An 18944-nucleotide genomic window follows, 5' to 3' on the forward strand; every position below is an offset into this window, starting at 1 on the left:
TAGATATTTTCCAGTCGAGCACTTTATTCTACTACCCGGCTAATTATTATTAACTATTGCGCTGCAATTGCATTTAATGCCGAGTCAATTAACTAAATCAGCTCACAGGATAACAGGGTGCAAAAGTCAGGGCAGGTGGAGGGCGTGGCAGGGCGGCGAACTTACTCAATGTATGTAGTTGGAAAGTAGCTGGAAAAGCAATTACAATAATTGCATGTGATCAGCTTTTTGGCTTGCTAATAAAAACGCCAAAACGAATTTGCCACAAACAACTTTAAGCTGAAAATTGGCAAATTGATAAAAGTTTGACAGCGCACGCACACAGACACACACACACACAAACAAAAAACATGCACGAACATGCACAAACATGCTCACACATGTACGCTGCTATGTGTGTTTGGGGGCAACTGGCCAAATATCCATTGCAATGGCATTGACTGCTTGCCATGATTGGGGTCAGCAGCAGAGACTGCAACAAACAGTGTCCGCTGAATGTTTACGGCTGCTGTGACTGCAGCTGCCATATATGCATACCACGTGTATGTCAGTGAAGATAGTTAAGGTATGTCCATGTGATTAAAGTAAGACAGCTAGTTTTATATGCAGGCTTAAAGCGAAAGACTTCATTTAGAAATAGTGACAGATTAAAGAATAGCTGATTGCCACCTAAATGTTAAGTAATGAATAGTAAAATAAACAGGGTATTTTATATACTTGCTATATAGAAAATATATTTATTAAGCAGTTTTATAGTAAACATTACTACACAATACATAAACTCAACAATATAACTGCTGTTGATTAAGGGGTATTATTTTGGAGCCAGCTTTAAGCTGACCACTGATTGCAGGGTATTTGCACAAACTTTCAGCCTATTGTCGATCATATTTAACATTTTTGTTGGGCATAGGTTGTGACATACACACACACACACACATAGCTACTCAGATGAATACATGAGTACATGAAGCTTATAAATTTTATAACGTTTTGCTGCTGCTCGTTTGCTATGGTGACATTTGACATGCACATTGTCAGGACAATTGGTCAGACTTAATCACACTGATGGCATTTTTATGTGATGTGGCAGCAGCCACACAGTTGCAGGTTGCACAAGTAGCTGTATGGCTGTGTAGCTGTGGCAGCAGTAACAGCAATTCAATAATAAAACTACACACAAAGTACTTAAATATGCAGCAAACGAAGATGAAGAAGAACTTTTTTGCTGCTCTTTCTCCCTCGTTTAGATTCGTATGTGGAATGTGGAGAGAAAGTCGGGGGCACGGAGAATAACATGCTCGAACTCCAGAATTGATAGCTTGCCATCGCCATCGACGTCGGCTTCCTCGATTACCTTGTCAGCAATCTGCTGGTGCTCCTCCGGGCTCAGCTCGTTTTTGGTCATTGTCGTCAGGCAGGACATGAGGTCAGCGTGCCCAATGAAGCCGTCTTGATCGAAATCTGCAAAGTCATGACAGACATGCATAAGTACTAGTCACAACACATGTACAGAGAAAGAGAGAGAGAGAGAGACACACACAGACACACACACCTATGCAAATGCAGTTGTGCGAAGAAGTGTGTGTGTGTGTGTCGCATTATCAAAGTTGACATGTTCATGCATAAGAGTCAACTGATGTGTGCAAAACTAAGTTACGGGCTATATTCTTATATATAACTCTAGTTCTGTGTGTGTTTACTATGTGTGTTTGTGTGTGTGTGTGTGTGTGTCTTGTGTGCATAATCGCATGTGCTCGTTGTCTGCGTTGCATGCTTCAATTTGTGACAATCTAATAAAGCACATTGAGACAAAGTGCCAGCGTTATGTTCACATCTCAAAATATTATCGTAGAATTGAAAAACGTAAAACGTAGCAGGACTTAACTGCAGAAATGCCAAGCTTCAAAAGTAATATTACAAACAGAAAATTTAATGTTGAAACAAACAATTGCAGCAATTTAAATACTGATATCTGAGTGAATAGTTAATACAACAGTTAATCGTAGAATGGACAATAAATTCCTAGACTTATTACTTAAATACCATAACAAACCTTAAGTCTGTTGAATTCTAAGTAAATGCGGCATTAATAAATCATTGTCATCAATCAATTGTCGTAATAACTAAATAGTTTCAACAAAAGAAACGATAATCGGCTATTAAATGCACTTTCAACCGACAGATTTCATCACATCAAATCGTTGAGGTGAGCGACAATAAACTTTGCACTAAGCGCTCAATTGTTTTATTAAACAAAAGCCAAAGCAATAGCTTAAACAATTCAATTGAATGTGTCGTTCTTCCTTAATGCAATTTGAACTTGGTTAGGGACTCAATTTGATTTGCTAACTGTATCAAGCACAACTGAATAGAGTCGCACTATGAATATTCATTTAATTGCTATGCAAGCACACGAAGTATATTTATTTATTTGCTCGCAGAGTCGTAAATCCCAAATGTACTCAAATCAATTTGTGTGCACAGACCCAGGCGAAGAAGGAGAGATAGAGAGAGAGAGACAAGAGAGCGCGACATTTTTGCAGATTCTAATTTAAATTTCAATTAAAATGCTTATTAGAATTTATGACTGTCCTTGAACTGTGGCAGCAAACTGTGTGGCACCAAAACTGTGCCACCAACAACAATACCAACAACAACAACCAGTTGTCCTGTGCTGACTGCCTGCCTTGGGCTTGGGCTTGGACCTGGGCCACAAATTACTGAGCCACGACTCACAATTCGCGGCAAATGGCAAATGGCATTGCGTTCCATGTAAATGCCAAAGACACAAAAGGCACAACAACGACAAAACGGGGCAGCAACAACAATGCAAATGCATAAACAAAACCGGGAAAATTCTGGCCAAAAACGTGCAACGCAACAACAAGCAAGCGAAGCAAACAACAAGTAAAAGTGCTGCAGTTGAAACGACGCGATTCTAAGATACCCTACGACCGCTAGATGGCGCCAGTGTGGAGTTCCCTCAGCTTAACTTCTGAGTTAACTAAAGTGCAAGTTAAATTAGAACTATTTAATAAATGAAATGAAAACAAAGAAACTAAAATTAGGAATTCTGATATACAAATAGACATGTATTTCTATTTCTATTGTAATCTACTTCTGCCTCGCTCATTTATTTTGAGCTGCAGGGTATTAGGTAAAATCATTGCCAGAACTTACCATAAATTTTGAATGCGTAAAAGACTTTAATATCTCGGGGCGCTTGCTCGCTAAACACGGAGAGGGCATCCAAGAAGTCCTCAAAGGATAAATTGCCCTGCCCATCGCGTGAGAATGCCTCGCCTGGTCAGCAGCAGGAGGCGTTGCCAAATAATATAAGAAACGTTTTGCTTATGAATCTCAGTTGTTGTTGTACTTACAGATACGTCGTCGAAATGGATTCTCACGCAACTCGGGCATCTTCTCAATGCATTCGCGTGGAACCTTGACACTCGAGGTTTGACCCTCGGTCATTTGGCGTGGCACCAAATCCGGACGCAGCTCACGAAAGCGTTTATGCACGCTGCGAACAAGCAGAGAGAGAGAGAACACACAGCACTTGATGAAAGGCTTTGTCTGCATAATATATATATATATATATATATGGGTGTGTGTGTGCTTTGCTGAGTGCCTAAACAAAAGGATGCGGCAAACAAAGGCGCCAATTCAACTCAACTCAGCTCAACACAACACAACGTTTTCCCTCATATGAAAAGAAAATAGTTTTGCTTTTGCTTATTATATTAAATAACGTAGCAGCAAAAATATGACGTATACGCCCCGTGGCGTGGCATATGCTTACCGCAGTATCTCTTTGCGTGTAAAGAACGTGCAATCCTTTTTGTGTTGTTTTTTTGTTGTATTGTATTTAAAGAGCAGCGAGCACATGAAATTGATTTGTTTAAAAAGTGAAAAGTTTAGCCAACTTAAGAGCGAGCGAAAGAGAACGCACCTGATAGTCATCCAATTGCTGTTCGGTGAATGTCACAACTTTGTTGCCCATTGCTTATCCAATTGTGTTTGTTTATGCAGTAGGTTTAGCTTCAACTCGACATTCAGTTTCAGCTTCGATTCCGTTTCCCAGCTAGCAGGCTCCAGGCGTACACAACGCAACACGCTCCACGCTCCACGCCAAAAGCAAACTCGTCCAACAACTGCTGCCTTCCGACTGGCAAAGCGCTGAGCGACTGGCAAAACAAAACACACAGCGTCGTCTGACTTTGGCTAGGCAGCCCAGCGCTCACAGTTGAGAGAGCTCACAGCATGGCCGTGGCCCAGAACTGTGCCAGGCCAGCACAGACCTGCCCAGGTTCAGTTTTGAGCTTAGTGCGACTGACATATCCTGCGGCGCCTTTGCGGCAGCGGCAGCGGCAACGGCAGCGTGTGGCTCCAGCTTGTCCTGGCCACATTCGCATGGAAATTAATTAAGGAGTGTTCACGGTGTGTCAGTTTGCCTCTAGTTCTCGTTCTCATTCGCTTTCCTCTTTTTTTTCTCGTGCTGTTCATTTTTGCCTTGCTTTCGTTTGATTCACCCACGCCTGTTGGGCGTGTGTCTGTGTGTGTGTGTGTGCGCGGTCTGTTTGCCGCTGTTCGACACCAAAAAGGCGAGCGGCAAAAACGCTTTTAGAGGTGCGGCGAATCAGCTAAAAAACCAACATAGCAACACAGCAACCAACACGCACTTTGCACACAAACAAGCCAAAGAGTAAAAACCCAGACTACACACAACAACTTGAACAAAAAAAAAAAAAAGTGTAACACAGTTTGTTGTTGTTGTTGTATTTATTGTTGCTGCTGCTGCTGCTCTAGTTTTGCAGTTTTTTCCCATCGAGTTTATTAATTAATTTAATGCTCGGCAGCACTTTTCAATTTCCCGCATCTGCTTTACGAACTTGTGAAAGTGACTATCCGGTTTGGGATCGAGATCCAGTACACTCAGCTTGGTGAGAAATTGACGTCCCTGCAGCGTGACGAGCCAAGGCTGCAATAAGCTGCAAACAAACAAAAAAATAAAACACTGATTAGCTAGCGAACATGTGTGTGTTTGTGTGTGTGCTTACCTGTTGTGCTTGGGATGGCAGCGAATTTCCTGAAATGTCAACATTATGGAGCAGTCAAGCGCTGTGGCGCCCAACATGTAAGCCTCCTCTGCCGCCAGCTGATCCACATTATCTAAAGCCAAAGCCAAAGCCGGCTCCTGCTGACAGCGACTAAGCAGCGCTCGCAATGCCGCATAGCTGGGCGTGGCATGTTGAGCCTGCCCCGTTTGCCACATGTAATGAAAATGCCTCTGAAATTGCCAAGAAAAACGGTTTGCTAAACTTTAGCGACAGACAAACAGACAGTCAGACAGACAGCAGTCCAATCTTATGGCACACACAGAAAAGTGCCCGGCCACTTGGCTGCCATCCAAGTGAGCGCGTCCAGTGCAAATCCCCACTGCACCACAACACCGCATCCCACCAGCACTTTTGACCAATAGCAAAGTCAGCTATCTGGCTAGCTGGCGGGGACACTCTTCGTTTGCCGTTTAGCTGCCCTTTCAATTTCATTCCTTTTTAGCTTTTAGAACGAGGCACTCACTTGAAGCATTGTTGAAACATCAACCAGGTAGCTCAATGTAGTTGCCTTTGTGTGGCATCAAAAAATAAAGAAATCTCAAGAAAGAATATACAACTAGAGCAAGACGAAAGTTAAATACTCTAGCTTATGTCTTGAACAAGCTTTTGTAAATCATTTGCTAACGTACCTACATCAATTTTGTTTAAATTAAACTCTCATAGAGAAAAATAAAATTGTTGGGACACGAAGGAGAGGACGACCCCGAACGCGTTGGCAAGACCAGGTGATGGAAACCCTGTCCACACTTGGTGTTACCAACTGGCGAAGGCGCGCTCAGGACAGAGACGCGTGGAGGCACATTGCGCTTCAGAGACCCGATAAAAGGGTTGTCATGGCCATAAAATAATAATAATAATAAATATAATATTTCCGTCATATGAATTATATAAACTAATGCCGAGTTTTAATATTTATTTATAGCATTATTTGATTATGATATTCTTGTCGTACATGAACTATTTTCATTATTAACTAAGCTTGATCAAACGATCTGTAAAAATATAAATCTGAAGATTATGTCTAAGTCTACAAGATATTGAAGTTAAAATTTCGATGAGTAATTGTTAAAGAAAAACATTTAGCACATGTATAATATATGAATATTCTGAAATTCATTTCTTTCTAGAGAATCTTAAGAGATTTATTTTATTTGTGCTATTTGCATTGAATTGAAGCTGTGGCATAAATAAAAGTAGGAAGATGTTATTTTCTAAACACAACTTTCGCAGTGCATATTCTCTACAAATGAAACTGTAACAATTAAATTTTCAACTTTTGGCATTAATCAATTTAGTAAAATAGCAACTTCTAACTCTATTCTGCAGTAACTACAAATAGCAACTATATCAACGATATTTCGACAGCTGTTTCAAAGCGCGACAGTTGTCACAACAATATTGTAGTACTCGCAGAGCAAAGTGTATTAAAATGGAAAATGGAAAACAGAATCAACTGATGGCCATCAAATGCAAAAAAAAAGAAACAAACCAAAAGAGCGAAAAGAAAAAAAGGGAAAAAGGATAACAGTGAGAGTTTTGGGAGAGTTTCCCCTCGCCTTTGCTTGGCCTCGATAAAAATAAACAACAAAAGGGAGATGACGACACAGAGCCAAAAAGGAGACTTTGGGAGACTCGAAGACTGGGAGAATGGTTGATAGCCAGCCAAGCCAGCAAAAGCAAGAGCAAGAGCAAGAGGAAGAGCAAGTTCTTTACTTACCTTTACCAGCAATTGTAAATGCAAAATTTTTTGCAGCACACAATTTTTTGGTAAGTGAAATATTTCCGCTTTGTTGATCTGTGCTCGAGTTTTATTCGGATTCGGAGTCGGAGTCGCCATCATCATCATAGTTGTCGTCGTTGGTGGCGATGTCGCAGTTGGCAGTGTTTCCGTTTCCGTTCGAGTTGCTGCCATTGCCACATTCGTTGACAACCTGGTTGTGCTTTCACAGCACGTTGCTGCTGTCGATGTTGTTGCTGTTCGGCTACGCTTTGTGTACCTTTGGGTCGCTTTTTCAGCAGCTGCTCTTGTCGAGCATCGCCGTTGCTGCTGCTGCTGCTGTGGCTCTTGCTGTGGCTGACCAGTAGCAACAGCTTTGACAAACTCAACTATTCCTGCCAGCTGTTGTTGTCCCCGCGTCTCCGTCTCGTGTTCGTGCCACGCAGTGGCAACAGCAGCATCAACATTAGCCGCGCCACTTTCTGTAGTAGTTTCTGTTGCTTTTGTCTTCATGCCACACCCAACTGCAGCGCCTCCTTCTTCTGGTTGCTGTTGTTGTTGTTGTTGTTGATCCATCTCATTCGTGTTGTTGCCGTATTCCCTGAGCAGGCAGGCGACCAGCAAATGTTTTATAAGCGCCATAATTTCACTGGAGAATTTCAGTGATTTTATGGCCATGGCGTTGGCGTTGGCATTGGGGGAGCCCAAATGGGAAATGGCAAATGGTAAAATGGGGAAATGGTCAATGGGTATGGCATTGGGATTGCCATTGCGATGTCGATGTCGATGGCGATGTCGATGTCGAGGCGATGGCAATGGCAATTGGCGGTGTGTGAGGATGCAGAGAAAGTTTTTGTCCAAAATTTCGTTTTGTTAGCATTTTCAATGCACATTCCAATTTTGTGTGCCAGTTACGCCAATGTTGTTGTTGTTGTTGTCAACGTTGTGTTGTGCAAAGGTGTTGAAATGAGTGAACAAAACATAAAAGAAAACGCAAAAAGAAAAAGAAAATGGCAATGTTAGCGGTTTGGCATTCGAGAATTTGTGTTTGGCTGTTGCTTGCATTATTTATTGAATATTTGCGTGTTGAACAATTGGTTTCCCGATTTCTCTCTCTATCTCTCTCTCTCTCTCTCTTTTTCGCTTGCTTTTGCTCTTTCTCTCACCCATCGAATCTCTTCTTATTCTATTTCTCTGACTATTCCTTTATGGATTCTCCTGCAATTGTTATGGTTGCGTTCCAAATTTATGTCGCATATACTTATTTTGTTAGCTTTCAATAAGTTTTCTGAGCACACCTGAACCCAAGAGTCGTTTATTATTGAATACGAGAGATAAGCTGAACGTATTCATATAATATTTACAAACTAACTGAATTAATTTTTGCTACCCAAACAATTTCTCATATTTAAATGACAAAGTCTAAGTCTAAGGATTTATTCAATTTAAAATTTTATTTCTTTTGGCAAATAATAAAAAGCATTTGCAAGACTTTTGCATTCACTTTCAGGTGCAATAATTTTATATTTGAGACTTTGCAATGTGCGAAAATAAAGTTATTTATTGAGAGTATTAAATTTAGTTTGAAATGCAAAAAATTTAGTCAACAAAGTATGTATGAAGATTAAAGTATGTATACAGAAGATTAACAACTTTAAATCTAGACCCCACTTTAATAATTTAAAAAGGAGAATTTCTTAGTTTAACATGACTTAAAAATGAAATTATTAATAAAAAAAACCGTTTATATAGATATACAATTTTCAAACTCAAAGCAGTTCCATATTTATGAATGTAAAGTTCTCTCTCATAAATTTAAAATCCAGAAAAGTTAAAGGAAATGTACTATTAGTCTCATCATGTGGTTAATCGCATAACACATTTGCTAAAGAATTTCCTTTCAACTGATCAGCTATGCGTTTAAATTCATTTCGAAAGAGAGCGCAGCGGGGACAAAGCAACAACAGAAGGGGGGGATTAATTTGCACTTACCCAGGAAAAACGCGAGTGTGCAACTCATCACAGGAAATCGAATTCGCGTGATCGCCATAAATTAAATTGCCGCGCTGAAATACACGTAAATTATTTTGCGGGCAGGCGAAAAGTGCATTCAAGGCATTGACCATGCGACCGGGTGTACTAAAAAAAAAAACACACACACACATACACGAGAGGAACAAAGAAAAGCAGTGAAAAAAGAATATCAATAAATACGAGTATATGTATGTATGTGTGTGTAAAAAAATAACACTATTAAAACATAAATGTATATGCGCGATATATCTGTATGCTACAAATGGAGGCTGTCGCTACAAAAAAGCGGTCCACAATTTTTGGCCAGAACATTGAAAAAGCCGTGAATGAGACGGCATGGCGAAGAAATACCCTGTGGAGAGAACACTGCAGCGTACGCTAGATGGCGCTAGTGCGCGCCTAGACAAGAACGTTGCAGGGTGTCGGAAAAGAAATGAAAGTGGAAGCAGCCGAAGCAGGCGGTAAACCGGAATGAAAGCACAAGCAAATTGAATTTCGTGCACGGATGCACGCATGACTTGAAACAGCGGGCCACAAATAAACGAATGAGCCGCGGGAACCCAACGAGAACCAAAAGCTGAAGCAGAATGATGTCCTCGCCTGTCCTGTTCTCTGGCCGCAGTCGTGTTTTAAAAGGCTTGGCCCGGAAATATGGCACACGGCAGAAATGCCATCCAAGTGCTAGCAGGTAGACACAAGCCACAGCTGTTCGGAGTTGGAGTTCGCGTTGGAGTTGGACCAGTGGCAGGCCGAACAGAAAGTGTTGGAATTATGAAGCACGACAGGACACGCAAATGGAGCAGATTGAAATTTATGACTTAAAGGCGTGTCCAAACAGTAGCAGCAGCAGCAGCAGAAGCAGCACCTGAACAGCAGCAAACAGATTGAAAACTTAAAACTCACCCAGAAAATAGCTCCATTGGACAATATTCTCCCAATCGTTTGATTTTGCCAGTCTGCAGCTGCAAGAGGAAGAGGAAGAGGAAGAGGAAGCCATAGTGTGAGTCAAAATGTTTGTAAATCAAATAACAACAATGTGGCAATAAGAGGATGAGACGAAGACGGACACTCGCCACTCACCTTTAGGTGCTGCATGCTGCAATAGCGACACCTGCACTTGTCTGGGGTTAACTCTGTTAACCGTTCTCCACCCGTTGCCAGCAAGTTGGTCCGATTGCAGCTCGTCGCAACGTCGGAGGTCGTGTCCATTGTCTTTGCGCCCGCTGGCATTAAATCAAATAAATCGCTGACATCACTTGCCAACTGCAGCCAGCCCTGTTTCGGTTTTATTTCGATGGCATATGTATCGCCCAGACGGCTGATCCCCTTCGTCCCTCCACCTGCCCCTCCATCATCCGCATTCCGTTTGCTGGAACTCGAGCTGGCTGCGCGGGTGCTGATCTCGTTGGACTCGTTGCAGATGTCGGCATTCATGTCCGTGTTCATGTCCTTTGCCTACAAATTATTTCGTTTGGCTTATTCTCTCGTTTCGTTTGTTTTTCTTTTCTCTTTACTCTCTCTCTCTCTCTATTTCATTGTTGCTTGCTGCACGTTAAGCGCATGTGGAAGGTGTGGCATGTGGGGCACGTGAGGGGGCAGCGTCAGCGTTGACGCCATTTTGACTTGAAAGTGCCAACAACAAGCAAAGTGAAGTTGTTGCGGCACAGCAAAAAATATACGAAAAACATACACACACACACACACACACAAAATACACATAAAAAAGCGACAAGCATTTGGGGTCCTGGACAAGGAGCAGCACGAGGTCCAGGACCTGGACCAGGTTATCGCAGCCAGAGCACGAACATGAACTGTAACTGCCTGCCATTGTCCAGCTTGTTCTCGTTGTAGTTGTTGCTGTTGCTGTGACATAAAACAAAAGTTGTTGTTTGCCGCGCTGATTGTATGATGAGTTATGGAACTGGACATTCACACACACACATACTCATACTCATACTCATACTTCACACACACACACACACTTCACACAATTGCTTACTCACACGTTTTCATCGCATTCGCCTTTTTCTCCCAACTTGAAATTGAAAATTAACATTTAAAGGCACAATTAAAAGCGGCACTTTGCCTGTTTCCCCTCTCATAACCCTCCGCCCCACTCCTGTCGCGCTTCTAGTTGGCCGACTCATAGTCATATCCTGTCCAGCACACAATATGGCGTTAGTTATGGCGCCGTAACTATTCTTTTTTCCCTCCACTTGCAATTTTATTTCGGTCAATGCTTTGGCACCAAAGCCATAAATTGAATATATAACCATCGCGACGAGGCTGAATTCGAAGAGTCCGCACAGCATCAATGCGAAGCGCCTCTCTTTCCCGACTACAAAGATATCCTGTGTGTGCCAGAGTCAAGACAGCGCCATCTACCGTGTGCTAGTTGTGTGCTAGAGGAACAGACAGTGCACGCTAGATGGCGCTACTCAGTTCTTCACAAACAAAACATCGACTAATTTACTGCATTTTAAATAAACAAACTAATTAAATTCATGGCACGCTGTGATTGTAAATTTATGTAACATTTTGTGGGGTAATTAATATAGAAGTCATAAAGGTAATTATTAACTACATTGTGCATATGTTAGCATTCAAATTTTATAGAAATCAAACATGAAATTTGAAATATGAGGAACTAATCAAACAATAGTAAAATATAAAACCGAAGCACACTCTTTAGGTAATAACTAGAATTTATTGAGAAAAATATGGAATTATTCTGAGAAAAAAGCAAATTAGAAATAATATACATACATAAATAGACATATTGATTAGTAAATTGAATTTTTTGATTGTTTTGTGTAGATGTTTTTTAAGAACATAAGCTTTTCTCATTCTTATAATAAATTCTTAATACTCGCTATAGTCAGAACAAACAAATTTGTACACAAAACTCATACACGTGAAAAGCACTAAGAAGTATCAACAAATGCACGTCACTGTTCATAATCACATACTAAATACTTCTTCCATCTTGTCAATTTTAAGACCATATGCGTTAAACTACCCGTTTTTATGTCGTTCAGTGGATATTACAGGATATGTTGAACTAGTGGCTTTGGCGGCACTTTCAAAGCAATTTCGGCGTCTTTTATAACCGCACAAACCGAAACGGCCATCGGGTTCAGGCAAGGTTTGTAGCTTCCACTTCCAGTGGCTGCTAGCCACAGCAACAACAATGGCAATAACAACCACAACAAAAGGAACAATGGCAGCAGCAATAGCAACAACAATAACAAATCGCAATAGCAATAGCAACAACAATGTGTTTACACTGTTGCCCACTTTAATTCAAAACAAAGAACCGTTGATTTATGTTGCCTTAGCTTCCACGTTCACGTCCATGTCCATGTCCATGTCCGTGCTCCGTGTCGTCCCATGGCCAGGGCTTGGCTTCTGGTTTAGAGCTTTGGCTACATCCACATTCACATAGAAACAAACATATTTTGTAGTTGTTGCTGTTTTTGTTGTTGTTTTGTTGGACGGGGGCGGATATAAACCGCTGAATCGAAGGGCCATTGCATATGGCCGAAAAAATGCCAATATTGTTCTTGTACAAAATATACAATATATTTGAGTCGCGTCCCAAATACGGTGGGTGGGCGGAAGGAAGAAAGGAGGAGGCAGGCAGGCAACTCACCTGCAAATTGGCAAGTAAAACATCGAATGTGGCAGGCAATTGGGTCACATCTGGCAACATCAGACCGAATGGCCCCACAAATTCCTTATCCAGGCGCGCAACTGCAAGTGGAAAGAACCAAACATGAATGTAAAGTGCAGCAGAGCAGTCGAGGAGCAGCCTCGTTCGTTTATTGATATATAGATGCCTCTGGGTTAGCGGCTGGCAATGATAAATTGTGGCAGGGCCCAGGACAAGGTGCAGCCAGCAGCCAGCAGCCACGAGCCAGCAGCCAACAGCGAGCGTCGAACAGCAGCCTGCAGCCTGTTGCTAGTCAAACGCTCGCTCTATCGAGGCAGACGTCCGATGTCGCAGCCCGCGCCACAACTTGCCACAACTTTGCAGGCAACATAAACCGAATTTTGATATATTGCTGCGACTATTGGCTACGGCTCTGGTTCTGGCTCTGGTCCTGGTTGTGGCTCTGGTGCCACGCTTGCAACACTGCCACTAATCAGTCCCATATGCACATGCAGCACATTTTGATGTACAATTTAGAAACTGGAAACTGGAGCAAAGTGAAACTACGATATAAATAGAAAGAGATAGAGAATAAAAGAGCGGCTAAAATGCTCTTTTATGATTGATTGCTGTGGCGGTTAAAAGGCTTTTGGAATGTGGCCAATGGCCAAAACGTTGGCGTGGTAAAGGCCAAGGCAATGTTGCAGCAGCTGATCAGCAAAAAAAAAAGAAATACAAAGTGTAGACCACAAAAATGCTTGCAACAATGGCAAAGTCATGGCATAAAGTCACTCCCGACAATCCCGATGAAGATGAAGACGAAGATGAACTCACCCGGCCTGTGGGCGCGTATGTGCTCGTTTATCCAGAATCTATCGCTTTGCTTGGGTATGGCAACAATATCCGGTTCGCAGACAAACTCATTTCCTAATAGACGGCGCATTATCTCGATATAAGCCATAAAATCCGGCATTGTCAAGACGCCAGCTAGAAAAGAGGGAAAACGCAAAAGAAATAAGATAAATGAAATAAACACATTTGATGCAATGGCCAAAAAGATGCACACCCAGCCACAAAAACAGTTACAGACTCTTGCCACAGCCACAGCCACAAACACATTCACATACTCATCTCACACATACATATGTACGTAGATGGAAGAGGAGCTAGCACAAAGTAAGAGTAAAAGCCAGCCAAGCGGGCAATAAGCATGGCACAATACACAAATTGGCCAACGCCAGAGGAGCTCAGCTCTTGCTTTCGCTTCTACTTTTTGCCAGGCAATGAAGATGTGGCTGGGATAGGGATTGGGAACTGTAGTTGCTGTGGTGTTTGAAGTTGCACGCAACCATTTCCTGTCCAAAAAAAAAAGAAGAGAAACTAACAACAATAACATAGCAGCTCTTATATTGTATATATAGTATATGTATATGTGTATGGTGCTAACCTTTAGTTGGGTCGGAAACGTTGGGCTGTTTTTCCGGCCTCGACTGGCAACTGTCCTGGGAGTCGACGTTGTGGCTCTGCTGACGGTTGGATATCATTTTTGGCAAACGTAAAACTTTTTTAAATTGCGGCAACGCCAGCACCAAATTTGCATTACCCTCCGCCCGATAGATCAACTCTATTTGGCTCAGCTCCATCTGCGCCGGCAGCTGCAGCAGCGAGTTGAGAGTCTTAGCTGCAGCTGCTGCTGTTGTTGTTCTTGTTGTTGTTGCCTCGATTGCTGTCATGACTTTTGCGCGGGTGTTTGCGGTTCGTTGGCGTTGTCAAATTCCAACTGACACGAACATTGGACATGGACGAGAGCGAGACTGCATCCGCAAAAGCTTGGCACTGTCTGCTTGCCCAATGGCGCGCCACTGTTGATGATTTTGCCGATTGCGGTTTTGTGGCGAGTTCGTGTTGCTGCTGTTGCTGCTGTTCCTGCGGCTGCTGTTATTGTTGTCCTTTGGGTGTTTTGAGACAAGCGATAAGATAATCCCTTTTGCGCATAAGCCAAACAAATTGCGCTGGCTGCAAAATAGTTTTGATGAAATAATAACTATTTATATTGCTCAGCTTAATATTTACACAACGGAACAACAACTGTTAAGGCTGCAAATTTAATTATTTTGTTTATGAAATGATCACAGCTTGTTGCCGGCCACAGGGTGACTAGAGTGACTAAAACGGTCAGCTGCTGCAGCTACCAGCTGTTGTGGCGGTTGGTCGATAACCGATCAAGCGATAAATTGCCTGTGAACATAACCCGCCATATTCAAATAATAAGAAAGTCAAGTTACATGTTTATAATTGCTTTATTTGGGTGTTGGTTTAGTTCTTGCGAATGTATTGTGAATTATCGGTCTGTATCAACGTATGGCCACCAGCATGTAGCACTTGTGTAGCTGTTTGAAGAATAAAGAGATTAATTCAATTATATACTTATTCCATTTGCTGACTCTTTTCAATTGTAATTACCAGCGTCAGCACTAGACAGAGCTGCAATCAGCGCAAAGACAAAGCCACAGATCTTCAGGCAGTTCATGTTTGATTCGAGCTGAACGTATTTGATATGAATTGGCAAGCTGCACATGCAGCGTTTTTATAGCAGCTCGAGTCGTTGAATTGGAATTTCCACAAGTCAAGCTAATCTTGATCGAGTCTTAGAAAATACCCAGTTACATGACCTTGATAGCATTGATAACTGTAGCTTACACTTGTCTTCACACGTCAATTGTCTAATATATGTATGCTGTTTTGAAATACTTATATAAATTGCAAAATTTTGTATATGCCAATGACATATATTGAACTCTTTCATCTTTTATATATATCATTAATTGTTTACTATTGGTATTTTTCATTTAAATTCTTATTAAATTTTAACAATAAAGTAAAATTATATAATGAATAAATTTAGAAATTCATTGAGTCAATTTTCAAATACATAATTTAGAATCACTTCTAATAACAGCCCATCAGTATACTCTCTTCTCATTACAAAGTATTTAATGCGTTTACTGGGAATCAATTAACATAACATATAAAGCAAATATGCAAATAAGATAAAGTCTATTTACATGCATGCGTAGAAAATCCAGCCGGTTTGTAATTCCGACTAAATGCAATACAAACAAATGTGCTGATTAAAGAGACACTGAGTGCATGCCACAAGTTAATCGATCTTTAACCTGCGAATAGCTCAATAGGAAAATCCCACCTTTGGCTGCTGCAATCCAACTGCTATAAAAGATCGCACAGAACTCAGTTAAGCATTAGTATCAATCATACAAACCACATCAATCAATATGCAATTCTTCAAAGCTGCTGCCGTTCTTCTGGCCATGTTTGCTGCCTTCGCCAGCGCAGAGCCCGCTCCACAACGTAAGTAGAGGAAATCTCTTGTTGACAATTAAATTTATAATAATTTTGTAACAATTTGTTGATAATTAAATTTATAATAATTTCCCATTTATGTTTTATTTGTATACTCTACAGCTGGCACTGTTCTGGTTCAGACTGACAACGTGCAATACATTCGCACCGGTTAATTTATTAAGATCAATGATGTAACCTCTTTGAATAAAATGAATATAAAAACAAACTAAATAATACTTCTTGAATTAAAGATTTTTAATACTGGCTGAGAGAGGAGAGAATATTGAATTCACTGAGATTTTATAAATGAGAAGAATGCTTTAATTAATTCTTTTATATTAGAAATTTAGTGTGTCAAACAGTAAAAGGAAAAGACTTTGAAAAGTCATCAGCTTATCAGCTAGACAGCTAGATTTGATGCACTCATTTGTAAATAATATAAATATATAATTACAATTATAATAGAAATGCTCACATCAGCTTAATACAAAATGAATTGTGGTGGTTATGGCTAATAACATATGTAGGTAACCTAACATAGTTACGCATAAAGAACTGATAATGAATCATTTTTAAATATGATACGAGGTATATTTATGAGGTTATTATAAATACATACTTGAATATATTTTAATAATTATTTGGGTAGAAACACATTTACAGAAAACTTTATTTTAATAAATAGAACTAAAGAGAAGTTGTTGCTCACTTTCCATTAACATTATGTTAAATATGTAGGATATTTTGTAGTGTAACCCCTACACATCTGCCGTCAACAGCGTTGTATTGGCAATACGCAATTGCAACTATATCACTAGAAGTGATGCTGAGAACAGGTTTTCCACAAAGCAACGCTATCAGCTGAATGCTCACGTTGTTGTTCGATTTAATTATTATTGCCGTTTAGCTCTTTAGTATTATTGCAATTGCATTTGCGTATTGATAATAGAATTATCTGGGAATGCCCCGAGATGTGCGGCACACAACTTGTAGTAACATGCATACTAAAGTCTGGCAAAATTATGGGAATAGTTGAGAGTTGTTTGTGGCCAAGTAACATAACTGGGCCATAATGAATGTTGCCGTGATGGACTCTCTTCGCTTATGCCTGGCTTTATAACCAGACCTCAAGCCTCGGGGAGCGCCTTCATATTTGCACGATCCCGTCGAAACAGGGCAAAACTTTAAACAATTTGCCAAAGCGCAAAACTATTTGGTTGTCCTGCTGATGTTGCCGCTGGATAGGGGGAAAGCTTTGCTTTTGTTCCGCAGCTATTGTTGCACACTTCCCTCGCCCTCGCCCTCACCACCCCCTTCCCCTTGTCGTAGGGTAGTTTGGGGCAGCAAGCTCAACCACGTTGTATGGTTCGTTACATCAACAATTATTTTAAACTTTTACCGCAAATATTTCCTTGGCTGGTTTTACGCCTGAAATAAATTGTAATAGAAGTTGCCTGGTTAACAGCTCGCATGACTGGCGGCGACTTTGCGGCGACGACGACGACGACGGCGACGATGGCGATGGCGATGGCGAGGACAATGCCCAGTGGCTGCCAATTTCTTAGGAGGATTCGCAGCCACAGCCACAACGCCGGTCTCAGCACTCGTGCCCAATCCCCAGCTAATCCTTTTGATTTTCGACTGCAGCAAATTCCGGCTAGCAACAATTTCAATGTTTCACCACCCCACCTCTAGTCTCTCTCCCCACGTTGTTTATGTGGTAACAGTTGTTGTGCAATCTCTCTACGCCTGCCGCCCCGCTCTGCATTGTGCGGGTTCAATAACTGGGAAGCTTGACTGTTGGCATTGTTTGGACTGCGGCTGCCGCAAAAGCATTGGTACGAGGAATTTGCAACGTTTACGCCGGAGTATTTTGAGCCAACGGCCACTTGTCGGCAGTCACCGAATCACAGACTCTCCGACTCACCGACTCTTCGACTCCGGGACTTACTTTCATGTTGAGATATCAAAGCAAATGTTGTTGGCGCATTCGAGTTATGATGGCAGGGTTTTGCTTGTAATCAGGATTCATTCGGTTTGCCGGATAACCTCGAGGGCGTTTATTGGAAATTAATTTTTACGTGTCTATCTCGGTCAAAGTATTTCAACCAGTTGAGCACAACATGCCAAAGTTCTGGCTGCTGGCTTCAACCGCATTCCCCAATGCACTCATCAAGCAAGCAAAGGTATTCTCGTATTCCATTTCCCCTACCTTTTTTTTTTGTATGCTTACTTTTGTTTGTCTGCCTCAAATCGAATGTTAACAGACTTTGACTATGTGCTTCAGTGCATTCCCAGACAGCCAAACAGGCTCAGTCAAATGCTTGTGAGTACTCTCTCATCTCATCTCATCTGACCTGACCTGTGTTTGATAGTTGGCAAATCACGCAAATAGAATTGAAATTGACTGCAGACCAATTGCAAGGCAGATCTTCAAGATTTCAATTGATTGGGTTTTTTACGCCGGGCAAAGCCCAGTCAGAGAAAGAGAGACAGAGCTTGAGCAGCGACTTGAGATTCTGCTATAAAAGCAACGACTATTGCCAGTCAGTTATATATTCGTAGAGACAACGATACAGTCTAGACAACAATAATGCAATTCTTACGCATCTGTGGATTTGTCGTGGCTCTGATTGTGGCTATGGCTAGTGCGGCTCCAGAACGTAAGTAGCTGCAGGACATTCTCGAATCCCTTTACAACAATCTTTACCTTCCAACAGCCAAGGGCACGGTGCTGATTCAAACTCCCAACAGCCAGACCATCTATACGGGTTAATAATGCAAGAGGCGAGCTGAAGCTGAAAAGTTTTTTACAAAAATTGGAAATGTTTGACTAAAATTTGTACATAGTAATATGCAATGCAGGATTAAACTCACAATTCAATAATAATAATGATGAAATATATAATCAAATGTGGTTTTACTGAAAATATTTTTGTTTCTACCAAATTTCCAGCCTAAAAGCATGCACCATTTTTTTTATTTGAGAAATGTTATGCGCTTCAGTTTTGCTCTTCATTTTTGTTCATTTTTGCCGAAGTCGTACACTGCTAGC

General features: G+C 41.3%; 4 protein-coding genes and 1 long non-coding RNA gene across 7 annotated transcripts; 2 read left to right on the forward strand and 3 right to left on the reverse strand.

Annotated features, from left to right (window-relative positions):
• Positions 1 to 779: 779 nt before the first annotated feature.
• LOC133841472 (calcium and integrin-binding family member 2) lies at positions 780 to 4641 on the reverse strand. The gene is made up of 5 exons (XM_062273989.1): positions 3956 to 4641; positions 3806 to 3840; positions 3384 to 3526; positions 3184 to 3306; positions 780 to 1464 (listed from the first exon to the last, which is right to left on the reverse strand). Exons 1-5 carry the CDS (start codon positions 4004 to 4006, stop codon positions 1247 to 1249), a joined length of 570 nt encoding a protein of 189 aa, XP_062129973.1. The 5' UTR covers positions 4007 to 4641; the 3' UTR covers positions 780 to 1246.
• A 118-nt stretch (positions 4642 to 4759) lies between these two features.
• LOC133841470 (inositol-pentakisphosphate 2-kinase) lies at positions 4760 to 14721 on the reverse strand. Of its 3 annotated transcripts, XM_062273987.1 has the most exons (11): positions 14600 to 14713; positions 13974 to 14542; positions 13361 to 13513; positions 12527 to 12627; positions 10880 to 10909; positions 9955 to 10329; positions 9778 to 9836; positions 8833 to 8979; positions 6841 to 7489; positions 5064 to 5293; positions 4760 to 4994 (listed from the first exon to the last, which is right to left on the reverse strand). In XM_062273987.1, exons 2-11 carry the CDS (start codon positions 14257 to 14259, stop codon positions 4844 to 4846), a joined length of 2181 nt encoding a protein of 726 aa, XP_062129971.1. In that variant the 5' UTR covers positions 14260 to 14542; positions 14600 to 14713; the 3' UTR covers positions 4760 to 4843. The 3 variants fall into 3 exon arrangements, 1 of the variants encoding a protein (XP_062129971.1); XR_009894315.1 differs by lacking the exon at positions 6841 to 7489 and having other exon boundaries at positions 4856 to 4994; positions 14600 to 14721; XR_009894316.1 differs by lacking the exons at positions 6841 to 7489; positions 8833 to 8979 and having other exon boundaries at positions 4856 to 4994; positions 14600 to 14721.
• An 86-nt stretch (positions 14722 to 14807) lies between these two features.
• LOC133841473 (daisho2) lies at positions 14808 to 15149 on the reverse strand. Its single transcript, XM_062273991.1, has 2 exons — positions 14990 to 15149; positions 14808 to 14916 (listed from the first exon to the last, which is right to left on the reverse strand). The coding sequence occupies exons 1-2, from the start codon at positions 15102 to 15104 to the stop codon at positions 14843 to 14845; spliced, it is 189 nt and encodes a 62-aa protein (XP_062129975.1). The 5' UTR covers positions 15105 to 15149; the 3' UTR covers positions 14808 to 14842.
• Positions 15150 to 15774: 625 nt separating this feature from the next.
• LOC133841474 (daisho1) lies at positions 15775 to 16123 on the forward strand. Its single transcript, XM_062273992.1, has 2 exons — positions 15775 to 15895; positions 16010 to 16123. The coding sequence occupies exons 1-2, from the start codon at positions 15820 to 15822 to the stop codon at positions 16060 to 16062; spliced, it is 129 nt and encodes a 42-aa protein (XP_062129976.1). The 5' UTR covers positions 15775 to 15819; the 3' UTR covers positions 16063 to 16123.
• A 2138-nt stretch (positions 16124 to 18261) lies between these two features.
• Positions 18262 to 18698, forward strand: LOC133844838 (uncharacterized). The gene is made up of 2 exons (XR_009894638.1): positions 18262 to 18552; positions 18610 to 18698. It is a non-coding gene; the product is annotated as an uncharacterized LOC133844838 (long non-coding RNA).
• Positions 18699 to 18944: the final 246 nt, after the last annotated feature.

The sequence above is a fragment of the Drosophila sulfurigaster genome, chromosome 3, assembly GCF_023558435.1.
Source record: "Drosophila sulfurigaster albostrigata strain 15112-1811.04 chromosome 3, ASM2355843v2, whole genome shotgun sequence".
NCBI classification, from domain to species: Eukaryota; Metazoa; Arthropoda; class Insecta; order Diptera; family Drosophilidae; genus Drosophila; species Drosophila sulfurigaster.